At 39.4% G+C, this 20,963-nt stretch overlaps 3 protein-coding genes and 1 pseudogene across 3 annotated transcripts; 3 read left to right on the top strand and 1 right to left on the bottom strand.

The window, feature by feature from the left end:
- Nucleotides 1–486: 486 nt before the first annotated feature.
- On the bottom strand, nt 487–1,160 carry LOC141818814 (uncharacterized). The gene has a single exon (XM_074706246.1). It carries the CDS (start codon nt 1,063–1,065, stop codon nt 646–648), a length of 420 nt encoding a protein of 139 aa, XP_074562347.1. The 5' UTR covers nt 1,066–1,160; the 3' UTR covers nt 487–645.
- A 4,606-nt stretch (nt 1,161–5,766) lies between these two features.
- LOC141818813 (homeobox-leucine zipper protein ATHB-16-like) lies at nt 5,767–7,275 on the top strand. The gene is made up of 3 exons (XM_074706245.1): nt 5,767–6,112; nt 6,198–6,577; nt 6,654–7,275. Exons 1-3 carry the CDS (start codon nt 6,049–6,051, stop codon nt 7,005–7,007), a joined length of 798 nt encoding a protein of 265 aa, XP_074562346.1. The 5' UTR covers nt 5,767–6,048; the 3' UTR covers nt 7,008–7,275.
- A 4,529-nt stretch (nt 7,276–11,804) lies between these two features.
- LOC141818810 (protein LAZ1 homolog 2-like) lies at nt 11,805–13,190 on the top strand. Its single transcript, XM_074706242.1, has 3 exons — nt 11,805–11,917; nt 12,430–12,679; nt 12,818–13,190. The coding sequence occupies exons 2-3, from the start codon at nt 12,467–12,469 to the stop codon at nt 13,058–13,060; spliced, it is 456 nt and encodes a 151-aa protein (XP_074562343.1). The 5' UTR covers nt 11,805–11,917; nt 12,430–12,466; the 3' UTR covers nt 13,061–13,190.
- Nucleotides 13,191–14,432: 1,242 nt separating this feature from the next.
- On the top strand, nt 14,433–15,322 carry LOC141818811 (ubiquitin-ribosomal protein eS31 fusion protein-like; annotated as a pseudogene).
- Nucleotides 15,323–20,963: the final 5,641 nt, after the last annotated feature.

Here is a 20,963-nt window from a genome sequence, read left to right as displayed (position 1 = left end):
CCTCTATGTTTAAACTTATATTAAACAAAATTATAATTTTTTAATCACAAAAACAATTTGTCAATCCCATATGTTCTGTCATGTGCAACGAACACGATAAAATAAAATCGCTCCCACGCAGAAGAATTCTTAAAAATAAATTGTAAGAGTAATTTTTAAGTAATTCATAACTTTTCTTGTGATGGTGCGATTACTAGGCAACTTCCCAAAGAGTTGTTGGAGGATTTTTTTTTTCCCAAAGCTGTATCATGTAAAGAGGAGATCAGGACCACGGCAGCCAATTTCCTCAGACACGAACACCGGACCCAGCGAAGCAACTCCTCCCTCAATTTCTCGTTCAATACCCTTTTTCACGTGGTCACTCGAATAATTGCAACAAAAGTTAGCTGTTCTTTTCCAATCTGAATGTTTTTATTTTTAGTCCGTGATCAAATAGGTGAAATCCCAGCTCCAAATCGAACATTCATGGCAGAAAAAACAAGTAGATAGATAAAAGAATCCACTAGCTCATGTTAATAGAAAACATAGAACAAATGTAAATATGAAACGCCAACCTAACGAACAAAAAGAGAAATGACAAAAAAAAACGATAGAAAGAGAGCAGTCAGGATCCGCGGAGGCGATGCCAGTGTAATCACCAAGCGCCTAGATCGCGAAGGCGACGGCAGCAATGGCGAAGGCGCCGATCCAACTGAAGGACAGAACAGCAGCGCCATTTCCAGCCGGAGGCGGGGCGGTGGGAGAAGAAGCAGGCACACCGCCGATCGACGACCTAGGAGCCGGAGCAGGAATATGGGAGGCCGGGGAGGTCGGCGGGGCGGGAGGGGACAAAGAGGGCGACTCGGCGGCGGGGGCAGGTGCAGGTGGCGCGGAAATGGGCGCCGCGGCAGGGGGCCTCACTGGAGCGACTGCGGGAGGCGGAAGGAGAGGCGAGGGGGCAGGGGGCTTCACCGGAGCCGCAGAGGGTGACTTGGAGGGGGAGGCGGCCGGGGCCGGGGCCTGGGCAGAGGCGGCCACGGCGAGCGATGCCAAGGCGAACACGATCAACGCGAAGCGATATGCCATTTCCACCAGAAAGCGATCGAAGGGAGGAACTCGAGAGATCGCTCGAGAAAGCAACTGATCGAGATCGAGATAGGGAACGAGCGTTAGGGTTTGGACTGCGGCGACGAAGCAGCAGCGCGAGCGGTATTTAAAGAGAGAGAAACTCTCTTTAATATTATTTATTCCCTATCTTTAAATTTCTTGGAAGGAGAGTGCTGAGGGCGACGCGTTGGAGCCGTTACCGAGACGGTTCGAACAATTGTGGCCATCTGATGAAGAACCAACGGTTGTAGATCTGGTCAACATTTCCTCCGTTTCTATTCCCGTTAATTTCGAGTTTCCGCGTTTGTCGGGCATGGCGGAGTTGGCCGGACGCGTAACCGTCCTTTTCTTCGTCCACGGTGGCAGAATCGACCGTCCCGATTTCGATCGAAATCGGACGGCAGGGCTTGCACAGAATGTGAACGTTGCAGAGGTCTGAGACGCGTGACGAAGTCCATCTAGCCGTTTTGAAGCTTCGAGAAAGGAATAAGGGAAGAAATGAATTAAAGGCGGAAAACAATTGATTTATCAAAAGACTAAACTAAGTTCTGTGAATCTGCTGTGTAGGCGACGACAAGGGACGGAGAATGGCAGATCGGACGGAGAGATGACTGTTCGTGCAATCCCACAGCAGGTAATCCTCGATGCAAGTTAACAAGGTTTGAAGGATTATAATCTTAAGAATATTTTAGGAGCTATAAGAGGCAAAATCTCGATATTGTTTCTAGCAGTAGTTTGGTAAGGAAATAGTCTGTTTATCCATTCGTCAGCAGTTGAGCATCGAGTTCAGTGATCCATCACAATCCATCTAAGAATGGCACATTCATGGAGTTCCAGATCTATGCAAAAAACATTGTTTTGGCACTTTAATGAAGTGTTTTGCGTTCTTTTATGTTCTATTTTTTCAGTGGTAAGATTTCAAATAGTTAGAACAAAAACAACTCGACGATCGCAGTATTATATCATGTAAACTTTATTTTACCTTGCTCGCTAAGAAGATGGAGTTGCCTTACAGATTAGAAACATGAACTTGAAGTGCATCTGGTTCTAAGTATTTGCTCCCATCTGGCATCTTAACCATGCGCGCATTTTTTCATGTCACTATGACTTCGCTATCAGTCGAGTTGTCTTTGTCTCGTCAACTGGTAGCTACTGTGGACAAAATAATGGATTTTCTGTAGATTTATTATGACAGATTGTTTTTTATTTAGTTTTTGCTATTCATTTAGAGATAAAATTAAATATCTAGGAAAATCTCTTGTTAATCTACTACTTACTGCAAGGTATCCTAGTCTTTGGAAATTACCAACTAGATTCTTAGTCCTTTGACGCTTATATTTCTGACATCTCCATGTTCTGCTCAAAACGGTTCAGCTTTGCCTCTTTCAGCTGCCGTCATGCTGTGTGATGCCGTGATGAATTTTGACTCACCATTAAATTAAAAACTGGGGAACTACAGAACAGGACATGACTAAAGTGTAGTACAGAACCACTTCTTGGGACAGATCTCTTATGAGAAAACTTCTACTACGAGGTTACACTAGCTATAATCTTAAGACAATCGAAATTGTTTCAGTCTTGATATCTGTTTAGTAATGCCTTTAGAATAAACTCCATTTCTTTTGGTACTCATTGTGATGTGGATATTTATTGTTTCATACTAGACTCTAGACAACAATTATTCTCCACAGCTTATAGGCATGCCTCACCTCTCTCCACCACTGCTTTTACCCTCCTACTTTGCAGGATTCTCAGGCCCCAACAGGTGGCACCCAATGCCGAGAGGTACGTGGAATAGAGAACCACTCAAAAGAGATGGTTGATGCATTCCACATAGTTCCAAATCTACGCACACTTGATTGTTCTCACTTTGCAAACAAGAAAGAGACCCCGTTCAACATTTGTCTGAACTTGGATGGCCTTGCCAAGTTGGAAAGGATGAAGAAAGAAGGTAGAAGATATTCGTTATGACTACGACATAAGTGACACTAAGGCATGTTAAGACAAGACTTCTCCTTCAAGAAAGTATATGTTGTCTCCTGCTTCTAGGAGGGTGAATGCCCTTGAACTTAAATCTTTTATCTGTGTTTCATCAAGTGTTTCCTTGTCAAATTGATGCCTACACCAAGTAGAAAATTTCAGACTATTTGATATCTTGGGATAATTATATGTATCAAATTATATGCTACACGTTGTGACCTAACATAAAAGCTAGGCTAAGGTTTTTATTTGAAAGGGAAAGCTAGGATAAATTAGAGACTCATTTACTTGTTACAATAGCCAATATAATTGGATTTGGTTATGCATTTTGTCTGTTTCTGAAAATTTTTCCATGCTATGTCTGAATATATTGGATGTGTTTAACCAATAATGAGCCTGATTAGGCAGACTTGATCATTTTGGAGTAGATAAAATAGCTTGTTTCTTCCATCCCTATATCTTCTAGGCACCAACCGACTCTGAGAATTCAGATTATGATATGATTATGGGGATATGGTCTCAAAATGACCTTTCTTGTAGGAACTTACAAGGAATCATAGGCATTAAAAAAAAAAGAAAACTTGAGATGTGGATCAGAACTTCAGCTGAAAAAAAAATGAAAGTGAAAGAAAAGGAATCAATTGAGAAAGCTTTACTTCACAGCACATCAGCCGCAATATTGGATGCTGAAATACCAACAACAATAAAAAAATTACCATTTAACACAGGAACTCAGCAATTACAAATATGTGGCAGTCTGTGTCCTACATGACTAGTGAGATTGGTTGGTAGTAGCTTGTCTGGCATTTATTCAACTACTGCACTGGCAGTCTAAAAACTGAGGGTGACTATATGTGAACAGGAGGACGCAAGATGCTTTTAATCATCAGAAACTGCTGCCTGAATTGATTTATATTTATTGTATTTAATAAGTTCAAATGAGCGACACATGCACATTAATCTACAAGAAAGATGCTATTCTTTACACTAATACTTTATTAGAATGTTAGGTAGAAGAGAAGCTTTCAAAGGGGTTTCATTGATTTCCATGATCAATCTATTGAATATATAACTTGAATGTTTCTGTAGAGCTGGTTCAGATAAGAAATAAAAAGGATTTGGGAATTCCAGAATGATCTGTCTAAACAGATGGATGGATAGTCCAACACAGTTGGATTTATTTGAGATACAGATGGAAATCTTAAACTTACTTGAGTAATTACACAGGGTTTAGATCTGCAACAACTCTACCCTTCAGGTATGCGTTATAAGAAGGTAAGTTGAGATCAATTTTAGGCAAAAAAAGAACCATTAACTTGGACCTTCAAGCTACTCTGCAGATTTTCAATTTTTTTTTAAATTTCGTATATATCCTCGAGAGACTATAACCATAGGTACAAAATTATTGATCAGTTCAATTTTTTCTGAACATAAATAATGGTGGTTGGTTATTGTTTATTAAATGAACTAAATGGTGTCGCTTGAGGAAATTGCTATGTTTAGAGTGGACAATTACTATATTTAAGGTGAGATAAAGAAAAAGAATAATCTCCACTGATGGTTCTGAGTACTAAACCATGTGACTCTAAAGTCAATAAATAAGACAAAACAAACTGGAAAACTGAAGCTAGTGAGAAAATGAACATTAGGCTTGTCAGTTTCCTGAAAATCCTAATTGTTCATTGTGGAAATTACTAGTTATTTCTTGTTTTTAACATCAATAGCTGTTTGATGCTTGAAATAGGTTGTTGATTCTGACAAAGTATAAGAAAAAGGTCTACCTTCGCGCTGCTCATGTTATCTAAAAGCAGTGCTATCTATAACACTGCTTGACACAAGTTTTGAATATAAGAAGAAACGTAGCTGTGGCAGAAATGGGAGTATGGGACAAAAACTCAATGAAGTTGAACTAACTTGTGTATTGGTTTCTGATATCATATCTTGGATTGGAAATTTATTGTTTATGCATGACTTATGTCATTTTCTTGAAGTTGAATAGAGATCAGTCACCCTTTGCTTAAATTAGGCAGTGAATACATGGATAAGACAGATCACCTAAAACATTACATTCATCCATATGCTTTTATCATAGCAAACAATAGGTCTTGTGCATCCTCATGAAACCAGAAAAAAAATGAAAAATGGGTGCAGACATCCCTGTTGTCAAAATGTTGCAAGTACAATACTTGGTTGCAAGTGATTGCCTGGAAAAAAAACATTTCCATTCATGGAGAACAATGAAACCCCACAGTTTGTATATGTAATGCAGATTAAGACAATTATCTTCATAAACTAGCTGTTGAAAGATACTGTAGACATAATGTCCCATTGGTTTTGCCTTTTGAGCTTCATCAACGGCCAAAGCATCTGAGCATGCAATCCGATGTTTACCCAAGAAAGTAAATCCATTCAGCTATAAAAGTAAAGCTTGCTTAGGGCCTACCAGCAAAATATATATATATATATACTTAAAATAAAATCACTCTTCCCCACACCAACCACCATCATCTCCTCCACAAAATATTGCTTTGTATAAACTAGTATTTGCTGATCTTTAACAAAACTTTTGTTTTTTCGGATTTAGGTTGCATTTCATTTAGGTTTCATTTCATCTGTTCCCCCCACCAATAACTAAGGTCACCTCTTAATCCTACCTCCTCTAGAACTTTGCTTGTTTTATATATAGACTGCTAGATTCCTGCAGCTCTACCCTGTTCTCTTTCCTCTCATTTGATATCTGTATGCTTTGAGGAAAATTGAAGATGTATATAAAGAAGGCTCACATGGAGAGTTTTGCTTCTTGTGAGGAGTTCAGAGGCACAAGTCAGAGGTAGAAATAAGGAGAAGAAATAAGAGGCACCATGGAAACTAAGTGACGACTCTTTCAGCTGCTTGTTTTTCTCATCGACCTCCTCTTCATACCAATTTGAATTATTCTTATACCATCCACATAGCCACCAGCTGAAAAAAGCAGTAAGACAAATGAAGAGGCTCAGCAGCTCAGGCTCTTTTTCAGGACATGAAGGAAAAGATGCTAGTTGTTCTGGTACACAGGCCAAGATATTCTTTTCTTTCATGCTACCTTCTCCATTCTTGTAATTTAAATTCTTCTATTTCATGTTGTTTAACAGAAGAAGAAGAAAAGGAGAAGCAGGAGGAAAGATTTCAGTCCCTTCTTGTAAATGGTATGGAGGAGGTAGAAGAGGAGGAGCTGTGCTCCTATGGACAGTCATCACTAGGAGAGAAGAAGCGCAGGCTTAGTGTAGATCAAGTAAAAGCTCTAGAGAAAAATTTTGAAGTGGAGAACAAATTAGACCCGGAGAGGAAGGTGAGACTGGCACAAGAAGTAGGCCTGCAGCCACGTCAAGTGGCGATTTGGTTCCAGAACCGCCGTGCCAGATGGAAAACTAAGCAGCTCGAAAGAGACTACACCGTGCTGAAAGCACGGCATGATGCTCTCAAGCTCGACTACGATGCGCTCCGCCGTGAAAAGGAGGCTCTCGAAGGAAATGTAAGTTGCAAATTTTGGTTGCTTCAGGTAACCAACTCTGCATATAATTGGCTTTGTCTGATCACCGATGGTTCAGGTAAAGGAGCTGAAGGCCGGGCTAGCAAGATCTGAAACTGAGTCGAAGAAGAAAGGCGCTGATGACGATAAAAAATCAGTTTTTGTCTATAGAGATGGAGCTTCTGACAGTGATTCAAGTGCGGTGTTCAATGATGAAACTAGTCCTTATTCTGTGGTGGTGCTGGAGCAGCACAGTTTCATGGGGCTCAATTCTCAGTGCTCCTCCGTGTTCGAGATCAAGGCTCAAGATGAGATGATGAACTACTCTGAAGTAAAATCCTTGTATGGAGAAGATCAAGAGCCCTGTGGTAGCTTGTTCTCCGAAGAAGAAGCACCAAGCCTCCCTTGGTATTACTCAGAAGGATGGGAATGAGCCACAGGATTGAGCAAGCACATGGGTGGTTGGCATGATATGATCTCTCGTGTAAAAAAAAAAAAAAAAAACTACTGTAAATGGAGCTAGCTTTGCTATGATCTCTATTAGAAATGTGTACTGAAGGGCTTAGCTTTCCATGCTGAAGACAAAAGTAGGAGTAAAGCTCCCTCCCCCTCTCTCTCTCTCTCTCTTTCTCTCTCTCTCTTTCTTGTTGGAGGAAGCAAACGAATAAGGTAACTTACTGTTGAACTCAAAAGTAGGATGGATGATAGTTTTATCTCTTGCTTTGGGAGTGGATGCATGCAGCATGTTTTCATTTGTTTAACATGGTAACTGTCTCTTTATCAGTAACAGACTCATGCCCCAGCTAGCAATCTGGGGCTTTGGATTCCAGCGAGAATTTTGGTAGATAACAAGGTCTTTCCCACAGAAAACTAAGATCAGATAAATTATTAGAAAGGTCAAAAAAAAAAAAAACTGTGGGTTACAGTTAAAAGAGTATCGAAAAGCTCTGCTTTTTATGCTCGGCTCCTTTTCCTACATGTCTTATGATTCTCAACAATGTAAAGAACAAAGCTTGGCTGCCTTTTTTTACTGTATTAAAGGGGAGAAAACACTTTCTTTTTGGTCAGAAACATGCACAGCAGAGCAGTGACATGTTGAGGTGTATTCTTTTGGATCCTTTCTGCTGTTGCCTGTGTCACTTTCTGTTAAGCATTTTTCTATGGCAGTGGTGTACGTGGCTTACCAAAAGCAAAACAAAGAAAGAAGTAGACTCGGGACCATCAATTAATGTTCTCGAGTAAAATAATTTTAAACTATATATATTTAGATTTTTTTTAAAAAAAAATGAATCATTTGTTCTTGGTCACCAGATCACAGTCCCTACGTTGTGAGATCCAAACTGTTAACAAAAATCTGAATTACATGAACCTACTTTCTTCGTGTCTATTTTTTTTAATCTGAATTACATACGTCATCATCATACTTTCTTCATGTCACTTCCATGTTTTTATTATTATTTTACTTTTGTCATTTTGTGTTCGTCAAATATATATTTGCATATCATATCAAAAACTATATAAGATGATGCAATCGACAAAATTAAATACTTTCATAGCAAAAGGAGTCGATCGAAACGAGAGATTTGGTCATTCAAGTAGTATTTGAAATAATAGAATGCATGTGCAACATGCACCTATTAAAATATTGGAAGAAATGTATAGAATGAAAGAAGAATTAAGTGAATCCATAACTAACATTGCGTAAGCATAGTTTTAAAATGTAGTTTTAATTTGGAGACACCACACAAATGAATAAAATTATATGTATCGATGTTATAATTGTTGGGACCGATGCAAGTTAGAGAAGGGTGAATAGGATTTTTCAGGTGGAAAACTTAAAGTGGAACTGATATCACAAATACAAAATCAAAATTTATTTGATTCACAGCTTCTCAAGACTATTATATCCGATATCTAATCTTAGCATTCTACCACAACCAGTCTCTTCTCATTCTCAAAGATCTTGACGAAGAAACCTTTTATATTAATTTTTGTTCTTGCAAGCAATATAATAAGAATACAAATATATAAAAAATAAATACAATAAAAGTACACTACTTTATAAATATTTTATTTTTGATGTTTTGAGTTACCTTTTGATGGATTAAAAATAAAAAGGTACTTTGTTCCCAAATCCTAAGGACCGATATTTTTAATTTTTCTTAAAACCCTTTTTTATAAGGTTGTTATCAAACTAAGTTCCATCTATCAATCGATTTCTTTTTTTCCATTAGTTGATTAATCCACTGTAGTTTTGATCATTGTTCTAATTTGTCGGCTCAATGACTTCATCCATCTTATAATATCAATCGATTATTCATTATCATTAATTAATTAGTGCTAATCACTCGAGTATCGCAGTCGAATTCTAAACTTTCTATTTTAACTTACTATTTTCTAAAACCCTATAGCACTTAAAATAATTTTAGATAGCTTTGAAATATAAAGTGGAAATTTTGACTATTTTGTCATTGCCATATGTTTCATTAACAGACCATAATGAGAGCATTCTAAAGTCTAGTAGATGCTATAGGATGCATTTAAAAGTTATAAGTGGATCATAAACAAATATTTTCAAGAGAGTTTTTATATTTGAGGATGGCTAGATACAATGGGTTAAATTAATATTCTATTAAAGAAGATGAAAAACATGTCGTATTAATACAATGGTGTTCGAAGTGTAAGAGACGACATTTTGTGATCTTGATGTTCTAATTAATTATTCTGCCTCTATTATATTAATTATAGCTTGATGCATGCTTCATGCATTCTTAACCTAAACTTCCAAAAATTATGAAAATCTCATGCTGCTAACAATTACAGCTTTTGGAATAACAAATTTGCGTACTGCGTATTAACGGAGAAGAAGCTTAATCAACTTTGCCTAATACTCTTAATTGTGAGCCCATTAATTAAATGAAAATATTTGCTATTTGAATGACGACAAGTTAATTATATTTTCCTCAGTTTAGGAAAAAAAACATTAAATCAAGAGATAGAAATCCATTGCTGTTAGGCCATCTACATGCACTGATGTTGTGGGTAGTGTCAACCACAAACACGCATAAATGCTCTAATTTTGAGCAGTTATGCTAACTAAGTTCCTTTAAATTAAAATAATCCTTTGGAAGGGCCAAACTATGGAATTAATATATCCATGTTTTTGTTTGCTAATGGAAACCACTTTTATCACTAAGAGTGATTAATAAGTGTACCACTTGCACTACTAAAAAATCACGATTTAGCGGCAGTTATTTAGCGGCGGTTCGTAAAACCGCCGCTATTTCCTTTTTTCCCGGCGGTTTTAATTAACCGCCGCAAAAACAAATTTTTAGCGGCGGTTATTTAGCGGTTTTAACAACCGCTATTTTTTTAATTTTTGTGGCGGTTTTGTTTAACCGCCGCTATTTGTAATTTTTAGCGGCGGTTTAAATATGATTTGCGGCGGTTTAAATTTTAATCGTAATTTCTACGTGGTTTTAATTATTCACAATGGTTTAAAATTTAATTTATGATTTAATCACCGCTAAACCTTATTTCTTCCGCTAAACCTTATTTCTACGAGCCCTAGCCCTTCGCGATTTCTTCCGCACTCCCTCACGCCGTTCTCCCGATCGCCCTCTTCGACAGTCGCCAGACACCGACACCGGCCTCTCATTCCGACGGCCGCCGGACACCGACACCGTCGTCTTCCTCGCGCACTCCGAACGGAGCCCTAGCCCAAGATCGTCTCTTTCTCGCGCACGAGAGGTATGCGTTCTCCCTTTTGTTTTAGCAATAAGGCTCTTCCGAACGGAGCCCTAGCCTCTCATTCCTACTCACCTGGTCCTGCTCTTTTCCATTTCACCATAAGATGGCAAAGTGTAAAGAGTGTGTTTACCTGAAACTTGGCTTGGCTGGGCACGATGGCATCGTTGATGCTTGGGATCAGTCATGTGGAAGGACACTACAAGTCATGCTTGTCTGCATACGCTACCTAGAACTCGACCGCTGCATTTCTATCCTTTTTCTCACTCTTTTCCTATCCCTAATATCTTTCCCTCTATATTGCCAGATCTTTTTGGGGCTATTCTAGTGATGGGTTCTGAGATACACATCCATATGAAAATGGCCTTTTCCCCCCTCCTCATTGGCTCTATTTTGTTGCCCACCCTTCATGGTTGTGGTTTGTGGTGATTAGATTTGACTCCTTATTTGTTTGCACCCATTGTAGCTCTCATCAACTGTGGAGGTAGATCCTACTTAACCCTTTCTAGCTTGTCTTGTTTGTCCATGTTGTAGTTTGCGGTGGATCTATTTGACATGTTGCTTCTTTTGATTTTTATACATTATTTTGAACCAAAGCAATCACTGTTATTGATATAATGCTGTTATCTATATATTCACTGTTGACATTTGATAAGAGTGCCTAATAGAAACATGCTTCTGAAGTAATATGAGATCGTGATGAAGCAAAATGTTGCAATTTCATCATGAATTAAGCTAGGTAAGTAAAATTCAGTGAATCTATAAAGAAGAGAATAAAAGGTGCAGAACCACATGGCACATCCAGAGCATAGGTAAGTAAAATGTTGCAATTTCATCATGAATTAAGCTAGGTAAGTAAAATTCATTTGATAAGAGATTTTAATTAAAAGCTTAAACTACTTGTCTTTAATCTTTACTCCCTATGAAGTGTGACATTCCTTTGAAATTTCAGGAGAACAAGGAAGGTCTTGAGTCCTGTGGAGTTTAAGATCTATTGAAACAATGTTTGATGATTGATGACGGATAAGAAAACTTGAAGCTATAGGTATGATATTTTAAAGGAGTTATGAATTGAGTGTTCATCAGGTTCCATGTATCAGACCCACTCAGGTTCATTTCAGTATAATTTAGATACAAAATATTGTCCATCAAGATGTTTTCATATTTTAATTTTTGATTGTTTGTTCTTAAGTTTGTGTGCAGTAGCATCATTCAGATAAATATAAACGACACTCAGAGATGCAGTGCCTGATGAACACTTACAATTGTGATCCAAATTAAAGGCAAGCTGACACCACAGTTCCTAGAAACCTTCCAGCACTTGTCAGGCCCATGATAATTTAGTGGGATTAAATGCACTTTTTGCAGAAATGAGATCATGAGGAACAACAGGGAGAAGATAGTTTTACTTTTTGTATAAGAGATGATTTTTTTTTTTGAAAAAAAAATATTATAAGAATGCTAAAATAACTAAAAAATAACAGTTGGACTGCAGGGTGTTTCAGGAAATGATGCTGCTCAGCCTGGCGGGAGACAAAGAGCAACCAGTGAGCTCGAAAACTCCACCAGATTATCTTTAGGCGAAAGCAAAGAAGAGTTCAGTGATCTTGTTTGCTCGATACTTACATGAGCTATCTATCAATTTTTATGCCGCAACAGGTTAAAATTTTGATCTTGATTAGAGTTTAGATTTTAGAAGTAAACGGTAAGATTTTGATATTGTATCTTCCCTTATGGGTTTCGCCTAAAGATAATCTGGTGGAGTTTTAATTTACTGTACCATGATGAATGCTAAAATGTCTGCTAGTTGAACGTCATAATGATACATCTGAAAGTTCTCTACCCATAATTTTCTGGTCTGATGTTGCTTTTTCATATATATGAGCTGTTGACCCCAAACGTGAGGCAAACATTACACAGGATATGAATGTATCTGGCTTTTTTCTGTTGTTCTAATACTTTAGTCATTCGAAATGTTCTGTATTCATTGGATCATCACTGGAATATTACCAAATCTGAAATTTGATACATGGCAACGTATCAAATTTTTTACTTGTTCTCACAACAGGAAGATGCATCATCTCACCTGCTACTTGATATGCTTGCAGGTACCCATACATTGCAATTGTGATCAATTTTAGTCAAATGTGGGCTCTTTACTGCCTCATCAAGTTCTACAATGTCACACATCATCGATTGCAAGCTATTAAGCCATTATCAAAGTTCATAAGCTTTAAAGCCATTGTGTTTGCGACTTGGTGGCAAGGGGTCGGAATAGCTTTGATATGTGACTTTGACATTCTGCCAAAGCAAGGCAAAGTTCAAAATGGTATCCAGGACTTTCTTATCTGTATCGAAGTGAGTTCTGAAGTTGCAAATTATTTTTTTTTTCCCTCCATTTTCTTGATGAGATGAAGATCCTCAATACGCACTGTGTTTCGCTGTTCTCTGCTCATCCACTTCAAACAAAAGTTCAAATTTCCTTTTTGCAGATGACCATCGCAGCAGTTGCCTAAAGCAGTGAATTGCTGTCTACCTAAAGTTGACAATGGAGGTCTTTTATATGATTTGGCATTGTTTCCTCTTGAAGAGAATCCGTTCGCTGCTATAGCTTCCGTGCAGGTGGTGAAGGATGTAGCATCAATCATATCGCAAGCAATGGAACCAGTAGAGAAGTGTGTCACCAAGATACAAGAGTCCTTGAACCACATTTCGTTGCGATCTCCAACAGTACTGTAATTCTGTTGGCTGCAACTTGATAAATGATAACAATGTATTATACCTGTTGATAAATGATAATTGTATGTGATTTGATATTTGACAAATTTGATATCCATGTGTAATGAATATTTGTTCACTAGTTTTGCAAGAAATTAATACTTTTTATAATTTTTGGTTTAATTTTTTTATTGTAAAAACTATCATAGGTTGGAAATTATGTAATTGCACACTAAAAGCTAAAACTGCCGGGAAATTATTTTGCGGCACTTTTAGCAAACCGCCGGGAAACCATTTTGCGGCAGTTTTAGCAAACCGCCGGGAAACCATTTTGCGGCAGTTTTAGCAAACCGCCGGGAATATATTTCAAACTGCTGGTAAATAAAACCGCCGGGAAATAAATTTGAACCGCCGCAAAAAATAAACCGCCGGTAAATCATTTCTAACCGCCGTTAAAAGAACCGCCGGGAAATTATCTCGAACCGCCGCAACAACAACCGCCGAAAAATCATTTCTAACCGCCACTAAACAAACCGCCGGGAAATATTTCGAACCGCCGCAAAAACAACCGCCGGGAAATCTACTTTAGTGGCGGTTATTCCAGCGGTTCTCTAAAACCGCCGCTAAATGGTTTAACGACACCGGTATCAGCGGCGGTTTACCAAACCGCCGGGAAACGATATTGCGGCGGTTCCAAACCGCCGCTAAACGATTTTAAAACCGCCGGGAAATCCAGTTTTTCTTGTAGTGTTATTACGATTTATAACTAATACAATGCGTACTTAACATATTCATCTAATATTTATATTATAACAGCTATGAAACTGTAATTGTTATAACTCAAACTTATTTATTTAATATTTATATTGTAGCTATATAAAATTATAACGGTTACAATTCAAATTTATAATATTCACATTTTATAAGAGAGTTGGTGGGGGTAGGATGTCATTTTAATTAAAAAAAAAAGGATATCCTTTTCATCATAGTAAGGAAACGTTCCTTTGATTTTTGCCCTTATTTTTTTATATTGAATTTGAGTTTTGCTTAGTATACTTAGTTATTTAAACTTAGTTTTGATTAAGTTTGTCTAACACTTTTATATTTTTATATTTATTATTATTATAAATTTATTGATTCTTTTTAAAAGTTTATTTTATTTATTTACAAGTTCAAACTTATGTTTTATAATGGGATAGTATTCATAACATTATTCAGTTCCACATCTCTATTTATAAATATTAACGAATTAAACATATTCAATGCGTTATTAACTTATCCCCTTGTGCATATTTTGAATAAATATAAATATGCATTAAGCTCTGTAACGAAAATTTTATTCATATACAATCCTAACCATATATAAAGCTTTTCCTTCCCCTCAATCGAAACCCTAATCCTTTATCGCCGATCCAATTTGCTCCGAGGCTAACGGCGGTGGCGCCGGAACCAACCTCCGCCGTTAAGATGCAGATCTTCGTGAAGACGATGACGAGGAAGACGATCACCCTCGAGGTGGAGTCTTCGGACACCATCGACAACGTCAAGGCGAAGATCCAGGACAAGGAAGGCATTCCGCCTGACCAGCAACGCCTTATCTTCGCCCGGAAAGCAGCTCGATGACGGCCGAACCCTCGCCGATTACAATATCTGAAGGAGTCAACTCTCCACCTCGTCCTCCGCCTTCGCGGCGGCGCCAAGAAGCGCAAGAAGAAGACGTACACCAAACCGAAGAAGATTAAGCACAAGAAGAAGAAGGTCAAGCTCGCCGTGCTCCAGTTCTACAAGGTTGATGACACCACGTGCAAGGTCACCAGGCTCCGGAAGGAGTGACCCAATGCTGAGTGCGGCGCAGGCACCTTCATGGCCAACCATTTCGACCGCCACTACTGCGGCAAGTGCGGGCTCACCTACGTCTACCAGAAGGCGCAAGGTGAGTGAGCGTTTTTTTAAAGAAAAAAAAATTAGCATCAGTTCTTTATATTTTGCTAATGTTCTATAGACTAATATTCATGGTGAAACCTTGTTTTGAGATGCGATTTCTTTTGTGACTTGACGGTGGATAATGAATTGGCGATTCTGCTACTATATGACTGCTTCTATTTGCTTCTTGGTTGGAGGATAGTATAAGATTGTATATGTCCTTGATGTTCTGGACTTGGCCTCTTGGTCAGCGTTGATATTTCTTAAAAAGTCGACACCTTTTTCTAACTGACTCATATTTAGTTCGTGATTGTATTAGTGAAGGTCACGTTGAATTAGGATTTTTTAGAATGCAATGGTTTCAAGCTCCTAATTGTTTTGTTTAGAGGCCTTGAGCTCAATATTCATTCAGAATGACTGGATTTCATATTTGCTTAGTGTTTTCTAGTTTTGTGTTTGCCTAAGATGTGTTTTAGGAATTTATTCGTTGCAAACTTGTAATTGTAACTTGTTTTGTTTGATTCTTCAAATAATCTGCTGCACTCTTCTTGAAAATTCTGTTCTGAGCCAAACCATGCTTCTTTCCAAAATTACTGAACAACTTATCCTACAATGTTCGCCAATGAGTTTTCCTTTCCAATAAGCACCTCAAGTAACCAAAAATTTGAGGAATTTTAGGCTTCTTGTAGTGTCCATAGCGATGGCAGTTCATGGTAGGATTCTTGATGCTCTCAACTATGGCAGAATGGATTTATGAGTTAGTATATATCATTTTAAAGGTGGCTGTTTTGGTGTCGGGGTAGTAATGGTTGTTTACATGGCTAGGAAATATGTGCTTGAAGAGATATTTCAAGCACCCATCTTTCGTATTTTGCTTGCCTATAATTAAATGGCAAGTAATTAAATCTCTTTTACATCCTTCTCAGTTTCTTTATCTTTCGCATTTACTTGTCCCTTAAATTGGTTATGTTTAGAATGAAATCGTGTAATGATTTTTCCTCTATGTCCAAAACGAAATTTAATAAACTATGGTATGGAATAACTCCAGGTGTAGGTACGTATGCCCTGAAAGTGTATTATACATCAATAGATATATAGAATTGTGTGAAATTAACGAAATACTTCTCGTGCGTTGATTTAACAGTATATCTAATGTCAGTTAGTATGCTCAATTTTACTTTTAAACAATAAAAAGTGCATCAGCATGTTAGTAAACATTTGCAAATATATGTGACAAACTTTGTCATTACTCGATCTTTTTCATCTAGGATTAAATTATTCACGAGGATGTCTTTGTGGTTTTTAATAGAAGACGTGATGTAGAAATTTTATATGAAAAGAATTGAATGACTAATCAAATTCAAACTGAATTTCATATATATTATTTGGGTGGAGATTCCACTCACAGTATTTATCTACCTTAAAGGGCAAATCTATAAGATTGAAAATAAAAAACTTGGAACTTTCAGTTGAAAATTCTGAATCAAAAGCTATTTTTAGACATGAACAAGCATGAAATACGTACCTTGTCGACGACATTAACTACACTAATGTTTTTATAAATTCATTATCAAATTGATATCAACCAACTGCAACAAAGAGGTATGTTTTAACTTAAATAAAAAGAAAGTATTGAGAGAACATATGGAATGGCATGAAGAAAGACATCGCGGATTTTGTAGCGAGATGTCTTGTGTGTCAGCAAGTGAAGGCTGAACATCAGAGACCGGCTGGACTATTACAGAGGATACCCATTCCCGAGTGGAAATGGGATCATATCACGATGGATTTTGTGGTGGGGTTGCCGAGGACACGACGAGGCCATGACGTGATTTGGGTGATCGTTGATCGATTAACCAAATCCGCACATTTCTTAGCGATCCGGAAGACTGATTCTCTGGATCGACTGGCAGAGCTATATAGCCGTGAGATTATCAGACTGCATGGTATTCCGTTGAGTATCATATCAGATAGAGATCCCCGGTTTACGTCCCGGTTCTGGCAGAGTCTGCAGCAGGCCATGGGCACGCAGCTCCGATTTAGTACAGCGTTCCAGTCCACAGACAGATGGACAGTCTGAGCGGACCATACAGACTTTGGAGGATTTGCTGAGATCATGTGTTATGGATTTTGGGGGCGGTTGGGAGGATCACTTACCATTAGTGGAGTTCGCTTACAACAACAGCTATCATTCGGCTATTCAGATGGCACCGTTTGAGGCGTTGTATGGTAGGCCTTGTCGGACACCGACACTTTGGGAGGAGGTTGGTGAGACCCAGCTGCTCGGACCCCAGAGAGCTCAGCACGAGGCAGAGTTGGTCCGTATTATCAGACGTAGGATGTCAGAGGCACAGGATCGCCAGAAGAGTTATGCTGACCGGCGACGACGACCCTTGGAGTTCTCTACTGGTGACCATGTTTTCCTGAGAGTTTCACCCACGAAAGGGGTGAAGAGATTTGGCCTCCGAGGTAAGCTAGCTCCGCGTTATATTGGACCTTTCCAGATTCTGGAGAGAGTTGGAGCAGTGGCTTACCGTTTGGCACTACCACCATCATTGGCCGGAGTTCATGATGTATTCCATGTATCCATGTTGCGTAGGTATGTATCTTACCGTCTAGCTCTACTACCATCATTGACTGGAATTCATGATATAGTTATGTATCCACTGTGCGTAGGTATGTACCGGATCCGGCACACATTTTGTCTGATGTATCGGTAGTTATTCAGCCAGATGCGACATACGAGGAGGTTCCGGTACGGATATTGGATCACCAGGAGCGTCGGTTGCGAAACAAGACGGTCCGACTTGTCAAAGTCGGATGGCAGCATCACACCGACGAGGAGGCTACCTGGGAGCTTGAGGATACGATGCGAGCTAGATATCCCCACTTGTTTACCTGAGGTATGGGAGTTGGTTCCGTTTCGTTTCATGTTCAGCATATATATACTACTTAGTTGTTGTTAGTATAGGCTGTTCGAAATAACGAAAATTTGGGGACCAAATTTTTATTAGTGGGGGAGGATGTAAGATACCGAAAAATTTTTTCATGGATACGAAAAAATTGGTCTCGCGAAGACGAACCAAACGAAACTTGTTTGGACCAAATCGGAGATCGTTTGACCCCTGAACCAAGCGAACCAAATTTGAGTTGGTTTGCTACAGTACCGGTTCAGTTTGGGTTTGGTTCGATTGTGGTTCAGCTGAGTCAGGCTTTGGTTCAGACCAGGGTTAGTTGGGTTGGACTCAAGCTTGATTTGGGGTTTAAAGGACTAATGGGTTTGGATCCTACCCGTTAAGCTAAACCCGACCGATAAGAAACCTACAGTGTTTTCTTAAATCGCGATCTCGCGATCAGCCACTCCTTCTCCTTCCTATCGCGAGTCGCCAGACGCCGACGTTGCGAGCGAGCGCCGTCCGGAGCCGGAGTCGAGGATGGAGGAGGTCGGCGACCGGAGCTAGCTTCGATCGGGGCTGATCTCGCCGAGTGAGCTTGGTTCGTCGCCGGTGGTGTGGTGCGGATCGGCGGCAACAATCCGGAAGGGAATAATCGCCGGTAAGTGCCGATTCTAGTGGGTTCTTCCGATTTGTGCTTGGGTTGGGTTTAGATCTAGTTTTCTTGCCTTCAGATCTTGAATCCGGGCTTGGATTGTGGATTGGAGCTTGAATCGGCGGGGCATTGGCTTGCGGCGGTGGTGAACCGAGTAAAGGAAGGAGAAGCTCGTTGAGGAGGGCTGATCTGTTCGGATAGAGGAGTTGCTGTTGGGTTTCTAGGGCTTCGAATTTGAGGTAAAGGTTCTTAAGCTAGAATGGTTCTGATCTGTTTTGGTTTGGAGCATGGTTTGAGTCTGGATTCATGTTGTCTCAGATTTCCAGATTGGATTGGAACAGGGACTTACCTCCTGGACTTTGATTGAAGCAAGAGAGCTGAGGGATTGGAAGCAATCGGATCTAGGGATTTATTTGGAACAGAAGTAAGGTGATTGTTTTGTTTTGTTTTATTAGGTTTAGTGATTAGATATAGAATTGATAGAAGTATGGATTCTGGATTTATCTATTAAATTTGGTGGGACTTTAGATCAGATAAGATGAGGAGATTATTCCGATAGGAATTGAGATTGAACAGTGTAACCCTAGTTCAATTAGGATTTGAATTGATTGGATATATATTCTGGTATTTATGGACCGTGATAATAATTGCAGGACTTTGATTGGATTGTTGATCGGTTGTGGATATCTGCATTTCCTTGCGATTACACGCATCCTATCTTGGCAGGCGGGTACCTTGACTCATCTTTTATAGATAGGTCTTTACAGATATGTGTAAATTGCTAGATTCCAGTAATTATGTTTCTGCTCATTTGGACTATACATGCTGCTTGGATCTGACTTTGTTATCAGTTACACATGCTTATATTCTGGTTATCAGTTATTTCTTTCTCCGGATATCATCTGATACCTTTGCCATGTTTAGATATCTGATACCTTTGCCATGTTTAGATATCTGATACCTATGGAGTTTTGATACCACCTGATACTTGTCCATATGCTTTAGTTGGATTTATCTTGCTCTGTATCGGTGTTTATACTAGACATGATACCTTATATCATTCTGATTATGGGAGCATATGACATGGACTTGTAGATGGATAGGTGGTGCATGGATCATACTGATGGATATGCATTTGGATATATGCTGCATGGACTAGTGTCATACATCATGCTTGCATATATTGCATAATTGACGTGCGGGATTCCATTGTTGTTGAGTCCGGCGTCAGTTACATGCGGGCTACCAATCAAAGGGTGTGTGTAATTGCATGCCTAGCGATTATTGGCATCCTGTTCCTATTTTAGTCGAGTCGCTCCTATTATAGCAGCACAGGTGTGAGTCCGTCGCTTGTGTATGATTTACACACACAATCCACTCATGGGTTAGTGGAAACCTTTAGATTGGTGCATACTTGCCCTGACAGGAGCTTCCGCTAGGCCACCTAGGATAGTGGTTTCGTAGCGTGGTAGCATACAGGGATCCCTCCTCTGTCATTGTGACCAGGAGATGAGAGCTTGCTCGCCCACTTATGATTTGGGTACCAGGATAGGTGTACACCTAGAGGACATCCTGTCCACTCGGCCACGCAGGAGCAGTGACGACAGAGTGCACAGAGGTCATAGCCCTACCCACGCGACTCCACCACTGTGGATGAGTGATCTGACGGGTTAGATTCCCACGCGACCTCGCCGCTAGAGGGGTGATCGGTCTGACTGGCGTCAGGGGTGACCAGGACATGCATTGCATCATGTGCATACTGCACTATTGCATTTGTTTGTGATTGCTGCACTTGTTTGATGCACTTGGATGACATGCATGCACAGGATACCTATGTGTTGGTTTGGGGATTCCCTTTTTCCTTATCATTGATTATCAGACTCTAGTATGTACAGATCTACTGTTGTTTAGTTTTCTACCTTATTTACCTTCCAGTAGACTGTACAGCATGTTATTACTGTTGATAGCAATTTTATACACACATATCTGCTAGCTACCCGCTGAGTTTCTTTTGGAACTCACCCCGTTTACCTGCATCTGTTTCAGGTTGATGCCGTCTGGAGAGCTGCACTGCTAGTCCCGAACCATGCTTCGGTTTCTTCATTTACAGTTTACGTGTATTTGGCATGTTAGACTTTTGGATGTGTTTTCCCTTCAGTATTTGATTTTCCGCTGTCGATATATTTCTGATTTCCATTCCGAGTTGTTTATCGGATTCTGACGGATTATATATATACATGCGTGGTTGTGAAAATATAATAGGATGTGTTGAGTGACCGTGTGGGTCACATTTATTGTTATTTTTCTTATATAAATCCATAGCCTGTTATGGATTGGCCGTGTGGGCCTTATATATGTGTATGTATTCAGGGAAAGTCCATTGTTACAGGGGAGATGCTGCCAAAATTTCTCGGAAAGCCGTCTCCCGGGGCGTAACAGTCACGCTCGGCTT

Source organism: Curcuma longa, unplaced genomic scaffold (assembly GCF_044706935.1).
Source record: "Curcuma longa cultivar G26 ecotype Majalengka, Jawa Barat unplaced genomic scaffold, ITB_CL_G26_1.1 contig_26075, whole genome shotgun sequence".
NCBI lineage: Eukaryota > Viridiplantae > Streptophyta > Magnoliopsida > Zingiberales > Zingiberaceae > Curcuma > Curcuma longa.
The sequence above is the reverse complement of the archived record's forward strand: the minus strand, read 5'-3'. Positions and strand labels throughout refer to the sequence as shown.

Coding starts and splice junctions, on each gene's coding strand:
- LOC141818814 (XM_074706246.1), bottom strand. CDS start 1,065: ATGGCATATCGCTTCGCGTTGATCGTGTTCGCCTTGGCATCGCTCGCC.
- LOC141818810 (XM_074706242.1), top strand. CDS start 12,467: ATGTGGGCTCTTTACTGCCTCATCAAGTTCTACAATGTCACACATCAT. Junction 12,680..12,817: donor ACTTTCTTATCTGTATCGAA/GTGAGTTCTGAA, acceptor TTTTGCAGATGA/CCATCGCAGCAGTTGCCTAA.
- LOC141818813 (XM_074706245.1), top strand. CDS start 6,049: ATGAAGAGGCTCAGCAGCTCAGGCTCTTTTTCAGGACATGAAGGAAAA. Junction 6,113..6,197: donor AAAAGATGCTAGTTGTTCTG/GTACACAGGCCA, acceptor GTTGTTTAACAG/AAGAAGAAGAAAAGGAGAAG. Junction 6,578..6,653: donor AGGAGGCTCTCGAAGGAAAT/GTAAGTTGCAAA, acceptor CCGATGGTTCAG/GTAAAGGAGCTGAAGGCCGG.